Source organism: Triticum aestivum, chromosome 5D (assembly GCF_018294505.1).
Source record: "Triticum aestivum cultivar Chinese Spring chromosome 5D, IWGSC CS RefSeq v2.1, whole genome shotgun sequence".
NCBI lineage: Eukaryota > Viridiplantae > Streptophyta > Magnoliopsida > Poales > Poaceae > Triticum > Triticum aestivum.
The window spans coordinates 524,955,118-524,963,330 of record NC_057808.1 but is presented as its reverse complement, the minus strand read 5'-3'; the positions used below and the strand labels follow the sequence as shown (position 1 = coordinate 524,963,330).

The 8,213-nt window shown below is 54.3% G+C and overlaps 1 protein-coding gene across 1 annotated transcript; it reads left to right on the top strand.

The window, feature by feature from the left end:
• Positions 1-2,444: 2,444 nt before the first annotated feature.
• LOC123123462 (APETALA2-like protein 2) lies at positions 2,445-6,232 on the top strand. Its single transcript, XM_044543975.1, has 10 exons — positions 2,445-3,094; positions 3,186-3,211; positions 3,314-3,344; positions 3,441-3,528; positions 3,656-3,801; positions 4,325-4,369; positions 4,462-4,565; positions 4,649-4,791; positions 4,963-5,079; positions 5,696-6,232. Exons 1-10 carry the CDS (start codon positions 2,682-2,684, stop codon positions 5,933-5,935), a joined length of 1,353 nt encoding a protein of 450 aa, XP_044399910.1. The 5' UTR covers positions 2,445-2,681; the 3' UTR covers positions 5,936-6,232.
• The last annotated feature ends 1,981 nt before the right edge of the window (positions 6,233-8,213 follow it).

The window sequence follows — 8,213 nt, the reverse complement described above, 5'->3', positions numbered from 1 at the left end:
CCCGTCAAATCAAGCAAAAGCAATACTAGAACAGAACCATGTGCTCCAGTACGCAACAAGCGATGTCATCGCCACCAAAACAAATGGAAAATAAACAAATGGAAAAGAAAAAGAAAAGAACGGTGCATCGTTTGGCTGGAAAAGCCAGTCACGTGCGGTGCGGTGCGCTCCACCTTCCCCTCCGACCCACCCGCAGCTCACCTCAAGCCGCACACGCAGGCCGGAGGGGTCGTTCGGCCCGGCACGCACCCCCGCCCCACGTCGCCTCACGCACCGGTGCAGCCCATTTACGGCGCTGTCGCGGCGTCGCCGTCCTCCGTCCGTCCATTCCGTCGGGTCCTGCCATGTCCGTGCCGAGCCCCCAAGCGGTGCCGCGACCGCGACCGTACGCGACAAGCGACCCATCGCGTGAGCTTTTACCAGGATACATACGCGTACGGCGTACGTAGGTTTTGGCGCGGGTGGCGTAGGCGTTTCTACCTCGGGTGGTGGGGGATGCATTTGTGGAAAGGAACAACGTTGCCGATGGGGCGGACCGGCCGGTCGACCGGAACGGCACAGTGCCCCGGACAGGTACGCCTGTGGCTGCGTACCCGCGTGTGGGTCTCTCCGTCGAATAATTGCACCCTGCACCCGTCCCATTACACCCGGGCCCCGAACCTAGCCTGCAACCTCCAAGCCCAGTACCACCAGCACCGATGTGGTACATGCACGCATATGCACACATGAAAAAGAGCGGTGCACGAGGTACATACCGGCAGACGCTGCTGCGCGGACGGGTACGTACTAGGCTAGGATAGGTTGGTCCAGCTGCCGGCTCCCGCCTCGCCAACCGGCTCGCTCTCGTCGGCACGGCGCACGCACATGCCGTCACGTACCTTACCTGCGCCGTTGGCCCTTGGCGTTTGCGTAGCGGCGCTCCCGGCCGGCCGTGGTCAAGGGAGGCCTCGCAAGCCCAGATCGGGCGCGGCATGCATCCATGCATGCATGTGCCGCCGGAGCAAGCGCCGGTACGTAACGTATAGTACTATGTATATGTACGTACATATAGCGGCGCGGATTAATTAGAGTGTGATTAGACGGAGGGGCGTGCAGTGCACTTGGTAATGTAATGCGGTCCTGCGAGGAGCGATCTAATCGAGCATAGGACGTACGGCCGGGGGCTTATCTTACTCTCGCTAGGTGGCTAAATAACAACATGAGTTGATGGTGCCGGCCGTTAATAATTCCAACCAAAAGCTAATCGCCTGGTGCACACACCGTGGTCGACACTATCATGCCATGGGTCATGGGTGGTTCCTGGTTGATAATTGGTCAGTCAGTGGTTTTCTTTCTTCTTCTTTGGTTCAAGTTAACAAACATCAATTAATCGGCTTTTGGATCTCGGTCCACCCGTGTCTGTCGGTCAAATCAAATCTTAGGACAAAGTTGTGGTACCATTTGTTCTACAATAGGGCTGAATTAAGTAACTTTCTTCATTTATGAGTGTTCCTGCGTACGATGCATCATAAAGATTTTTTAGTACGTTTTTCTCGAGGAAAGGTTTTTTAGTACATTTTCTTGGAGGAAAGGTTTTTTTTAGTACGTTGTTGGTTAGCATCTGGTTGGATCGATGTGTCGATGACATGGTGTAAACAAAAACAATTTCATGACATCGAAGATCTGCTGCAAAGGTACGTCGACGTCCGTACTTTACCCTTTCTTTGCATTGGAAACATATTTATGTAGTACTTGGGCGGTTTTTATACTTGCATCTTCGAGAACGTCCAGAGTCTTCGGCATAACACCTTTCTAGTTGCAGGCCTGATTCGCACGAGGTGCTACTTGGTTGTTTTATATAAAATGATATAATACTATAATACCCTGTCTTGATGGGACTAAATTACTTAGCAAGTTGACACTTATTTATGTTTAGCTTGAGGAACGTCCAACGTCTTCGGTGTAAGACCTTTCTAGCCGCATATCTGATTCAAACAAGATGGTACTTGATTCTATATAAAAACAAATGTATTATAATACTCATCTCCGCAACAATTAAATTACTCTGTAACTTGATATTTTATATCTTTAGTTTTGGCATCTAATACCAGACCAGACGTCGACATAGAAATGAGTTGCAATTTCAAGAGATAGAACACATGGTTTGTTCCAAACTCGAGCTCTAGATCGACCAAACTAGCAGCCTATATATTTCTGAGTCATTTTTACCTTTTGTAAAGAAAAAATGTTGAAGGCGGCTGTCCGGGCCAAAAAAAACCTCGGTTGATCCGCCTCGGAGGGCGACACGTGGCGTCCCCATCCGCGGGGTGTGTGGGCGTAGCGATTAGCGAAGCTCCGCTGCACAAAAATAGTTTACCTCTGATGCCCTTGGCCTCCCCGACGTCCCATCTCGCTTTCTTTCTCTCTCTCTCTTTCTCCCACTGGCCTGGCCCCCTCTCCTCGTCGTCCTCCAGTCCTCATCCCCCCGCCCCATGGCCACCACCACCACCGCCTCCTCCCCCTCCCCCTACCACTACTTCTACTCCCCCCGCCTCGCCCTCGCAGCCCGCGGCCGCCGCGCTCCCATGCCATAGACGCGACCCCACTCATCGGTCGAGGTCGGTCGCTCCGAGGCGAGCGGCGGCGGGAGAGGCGGTGGGTCAAGCGAGTTTCGGAGGCGCCCGGCGGGCCTCGGATCGGAGATGGTGCTGGATCTCAATGTCGAGTCGCCGGCGGACTCCGGCACGTCCAGCTCGTCCGTGCTCAACTCCGCGGACGCCGGCGGCGGCGGCGGCTTCAGGTTCGGCCTGCTCGGGAGCCCCGATGATGACGACTGCTCCGGCGAGCCGGCGCCGGTCGGGTCCGGGTTCGTGACGAGGCAGCTCTTCCCCGCGTCGCCGCCCGGTCACGCGGGCGCGCCCGGGATGATGACGGGGCAGCTGGCACCGGCGCCGCCGATGGCCCCCGTGTGGCAGCCGCGGCGCGCCGAGGAGCTCGTGATGGCGCAGCGGGTGGCGCCCGCGAAGAAGACGCGGCGGGGGCCGAGGTCGCGGAGCTCGCAGTACAGGGGCGTCACCTTCTACCGCAGGACCGGCCGGTGGGAGTCGCACATCTGGTTAGCCCTCTCATCTCCCTACTCATCCTCCATGACTATACTTACCAAATCATTAATCAATCGCTGGCCTTTGTCCGTCTAATTCCACCAGGGACTGCGGGAAGCAGGTCTACTTAGGTGAGCTCCACAAATCCCTGCTAAAGCTCCGATCTCCCCGGTGTCTAATTTCGATTATCTTAGCCATGTGTACTCGCAATTAACACTGGTTAATCTCTTCAGGTGGTTTCGACACTGCGCACGCGGCCGCAAGGTGAATTTATTAATTAATCAGGCCTTGTTTGAATCCCTTTTACCCCGATTTGACCACGAACTGTGTACTGAGATGAGACGGTCCGGCATGGCGCAGGGCCTACGATCGCGCGGCGATCAAGTTCCGGGGGCTGGAGGCCGACATCAACTTCAATCTGAGCGATTATGAGGAGGATTTGAAGCAGGTAATCATCTAAGCTGTAAGCTATAATCTGAGTAGAAGATTGTACTACCAAGTAGTGCGCCGGATAATATATCGGTGGTTTGTCCGATGGTTGATATCCGGTGGGTTGGGCTTGTGTTTTTTGCCAGATGAGGAACTGGACCAAGGAGGAGTTCGTGCACATCCTCCGCCGCCAGAGCACGGGGTTCGCCAGGGGGAGCTCCAAGTACCGCGGCGTCACGCTCCACAAGTGCGGCCGCTGGGAGGCAAGGATGGGCCAGCTGCTCGGCAAGAAGTAAGCAGGCACACACACAGCTCACGCACTAAAATTAATTCACTTCGTCGACATTATCATACTAGTTTCTTTAATCAAATGCCATATACAGTACAAGATTACGTTGAAATGAAATTCACAAGCTGTTCATGAACCTGACACTTATTAGTAGTAGATGTGACATGGCAGCTGTTCATGCTGTGGACGTTTAATGAGCCTGTCGTAGGTAATCAATCTTAGATGATATATTTTGAAACATAACCTTAGCTGATTTAGGGTAGGGTCATCAAGTTAATCCATGTTGTTAGTTGTTGGCGCGTCCTGTGTTGGTGCTGGTGAGACGTCCACTTCCCCCGACACTCGATTGCGGACATCTATTTGGAGCAACTGTTAGGTTCCACATGATCGTGTTGTCCAAAAAATAATAATCTAATCCAATCCGTGCACATTATGGTCCAGACCTGGAATTGTCACCCTACACACCCCCTATCTCCGTTGAGCTTTGATGTCATATACCTGATATCCACATTATCATCGCACGCAGGTACATATATCTTGGCCTCTTTGACAGCGAAGTTGAAGCTGCAAGGTACTGTGATTATCCCTGATCATTAACATGCGGACTCACAAAACTTCCTTAATTTCCGCTCACTGACTCTAGTGTCATGTTGGATTTGGTAGGGCGTACGACAGGGCGGCGATTCGCTTCAATGGGAGGGAAGCTGTGACTAACTTTGAGAGCAGCTCCTACAATGGGGATGCTCCACCCGACGCCGAAAATGAGGGTACTACTACAATCAGTCTCACCCGTCGATTTTCTCCAATCACACCAAGTCTTATCTCGTTGATATCGTTGTTGTTTTCATAGCAATTGTTGATGCTGATGCTCTTGACTTGGATCTACGGATGTCGCAACCTACCGCGCACGATCCCAAGCGGGACAACATCATCGCCGGCCTTCAGTTAACTTTTGATTCCCCTGAATCGTCAACCACAATGCTCTCTTCTCAGGTAAAAAAATTAATCATGTTTAGCACTAGCTAACTCAGTGGTCAGATTTGCTCCAATAGAAAATTTCCTGTTGGCCCAGTTGTGTCGGTGGATGAGATATTATTCATCCAGGTCGTCTGGCATATACTCCTCCTAAACTTACGATATTTGTGCCTTTTGATATCGCTGTAGCCAATGAGCTCATCTTCTTCCCAGTGGCCTGTGCATCAACATGGCACGGCAGTAGCACCTCAGCAGCACCAGCGTTTGTACCCATCTGCTTGTCATGGCTTCTACCCGAACGTACAGGTATCGTCACTACGAGAACGACCCCGTCCTCCTCCTCCTCCTCTGCTTGGTGCGCTGCTCCACCAGCTTACTGAAACTGTTGCTACTACTGCATAATGTTTCACAAGAAACTGTTAATAACATTTCACTTTTTGACAAGTTCATTCCTGAAATTAAGGTTTACATGTTTCTTTCCCTGGTAAAACTAATCATGCCTGCTCTCCTAAAAACATCTACAAGTACTAATCATTGACTGAGCTGAGCTGCTTGCTTTTTTGAAACGAAACGCAAGCTTTTTCATTGGCATCTCGTCTCATGGACAGAGCATGCTGTGTAGTAGTACCAGAGAACTTACTAGATGTGGGTGCTACTGTTTCCCCTGTGAGCTCTCCTGATTGATGGTTCCGTGAGCTTGCACCACCTTTCGAAAAAACTGCAGTGCGTCCTCCGGTTCTTACAGTCCCATCCGTCCTCCATGACACAGCTTTAGATGTAGCTTGCTTAGTTGTAGTAGTACCATGATCACATGGCGCAGCTTTATTCTTGGTGGACACTGTGCATTCACATGAAAGCAAGCTTTGCTGCGTGCATGCACGGCCATGACTTGACACTCTCTCTCGCGTTGTTGCCACTGCAGGTGCAGGTGCAGGTGCAGGAGAGGCCCATGGAGCCAAGGCCCCCTGAGCCGCCGTCGTGCTTCCCCAGCTGGGGGTGGCAAGCGCAAGCCATGCCGCCGGGCTCCTCCCACTCGCCGTTGCTTTACGCTGCAGCATCATCAGGATTCTCTACCGCCGCCGGCGCGCACCCCGCCCCGCCGCCGCCGCCGTCGTACCCGGATCACCACCGGTTCTACTTCCCCCGCCCGCCGGACAACTAGCTCTCTCTCTCTCTCTCTCTGCTTGCTCGGCCATGGACGGTGGCCGACGAGCTTGTGTGTGTTGGAGGTGCTCCCGCCTCGTCGGTAACAGTTGTTGTGAATTAATCGGAGAGAGACACACGTTGCCAGGCCATGTGTGAGTGTGACTGGCTGAGGCTGGTTTCTCTCCGCGTCGGCGTCGCCATGATCAGGATCACGGGCATCATGGCTGCTCGTTATTAGATTCTCATGTATCCATTGCTCACGTTTTCCAAACAGTTGAAAAAACTTGGAAATTGTTGATGGCAAGTTCATGCATGGATGGATCACACTGGTGCCCTTGCAGAAGAGCGGGGAAGCACAGTCTGTTGTTTTACCGTTGGTGCGTTAACCGTTGGGCTTTTCTGACCGAGGACGAGCGGCGATTGACAGGTGGGTCCCACCCGGACGCGACGGGTGGGCAGTGAGGAGGCAGCGAGCTACTGGGTGAGGTGAGTAGGCTGGGCTAGGCGGTCAGTGATTGTTCGTTGCCATCGTCCATTCTGGGAGCGACCTCTGATTGATGGGCCGTAACTGCGGCTGGAGTGGTAGCCAATCCCCTGGTGAGGTGAGTACTCAATCCCGCACAGTGAAGTGAAAGCCTTTGAGGCTGTTCGGGTGTGCCCTGCCCTCCCCTGACCTTGTGGCGCTAGCCAGCTATCTTTGCCACCCACCCACCCATCCATCCACAATAGCAAAGCTAGTATGTACTGTAGTACCAGTACTGTGCCAGTAGTAGGCTGTAGCCTGTAGGTGCGCGTGGGGGCGCTCTCGCTGTGGCCGGCCGTGCAGCACACCGCACTGGAGCAGAGCAGTGGAGCGGCCCAGCCGGAGCGGAGTGGCTTCTCGTCCGTTGCCCCCAATGGCGCCGCGCCGTGTGTGCAGTGCCGCGGCAGCGCCAGAGCATGCATCACTCCCTCCGCGGCGCCGCTGCATGCATCACTCCCTCCCACCCTCTTTTGGCGACCCGTGCGTGCTCTCCAGCGGTCCAGCCAGCCAGCCGCCTCGGTCGCCGCGAACTGCACTGCACTGCAGCTCCTACCTCTGCGACACAACATAGGTGGTGCCTGCCTGTGTCTGAGTAGATGGCCGGGAAGCCCATTGGGGCGGCGAGAACAGCTGTTCCTTTCCGGGTGGCGCTGTTCCAACTGCAGTCCCGGGGGACCCCCTGCCCCCCCTCCTTCGTTTGACCGGGCCTCTTTTTACTCCGTCCGGTGCGCGGTGGTTGGCCCGTTGGGGCTTCCTCCCTGTTTGTTTCCTTGTAAAATGCTCCAATGGGCGGTGGGCTGCCAGGCACACTTGCACGGGACCGGGCTGAAATGCTCGCAGTTCGTGGCGCTGGGCTTTTCTTTCTTGGACGAGTCTTGGCGTTGGTTGGTTGGACTTGTGGTGTGAGTGGTCCGGGGGCTACACGCTGCTGGCTGCTTGCTGCGTGTTGCTCTGCCCCCCGCAACAGCTGCTGCTACTGTGCCGCGCTCACCCCTCGCTGCAGACTGCAGTGCACGCACCGGCGCGGCATCTCTGTCTATCTATCCGTCTGTGTCGCCCACTGTTCTGGCATCGTTTCGCCTCGTTGGTGTTGCGAAATTTAACAGCCCTCGCGGCTCCGTTTGTGTGTGCTGGGGCGCTGCTGCATGCAGATGCAGCGCTGTGTTGTGGGGTTCAGAGGAGAGGAGGGGACGACCTGCATCACTGTATCGTCCTATCCTTGCTCGCTCGCTTGACATCGACCGGCTACCTATGAGCATGAGCGTGAACGCGATCTCTCTCTCTCTCTCTCTCGTGCGGAGACGGCGATGTCATAGTGGTAGCTTAATTTTTTGTGGGGGAAACTACTTTTTTTTACCAGTGGTAACGTTGGCCTCTGGCCGCTCTAGGCTTAATAAAGCTCAGACTGAATAATTGCACCAGGTAGTATTTCCGCTGCCATGCCGACACGCACAGCACATGCGTGGCTGTGACTGTGAGAGGGTGGCAAAGCTAGGTACGGTAGGAGTTGACGGCATGACGCGACGCGGGGCCGTCCATTTCGAGATAATTTGGGTGAGAGGCGTGGAGCCACCTTATTCATTCCGAAAGGACGAGCCAAAAACATCGCTCCATGTGTACCGCGTACCTTAATCCAGTACTACTGCCTACCGCTACTGGTAGTAGACGTAGTACGTATAGGTCGTATAGCACTGGCTGTGGTTGGATTGACATGCGACTCGTCGTCCTGTGTACTCTACTGTGCATCCATCGAGTACGCACGCGGGAATAG

What these genes read in the sequence shown, in the direction of transcription:
- LOC123123462 (XM_044543975.1), top strand. Translation starts at nt 2,682, where the DNA reads ATGGTGCTGGATCTCAATGTCGAGTCGCCGGCGGACTCCGGCACGTCC. An exon ending in CCACAATGCTCTCTTCTCAG is followed by an intron (nt 4,792 to 4,962) that starts GTAAAAAAATTA and finishes ATATCGCTGTAG; the next exon opens with CCAATGAGCTCATCTTCTTC. An exon ending in GCTTCTACCCGAACGTACAG is followed by an intron (nt 5,080 to 5,695) that starts GTATCGTCACTA and finishes TTGCCACTGCAG; the next exon opens with GTGCAGGTGCAGGTGCAGGA.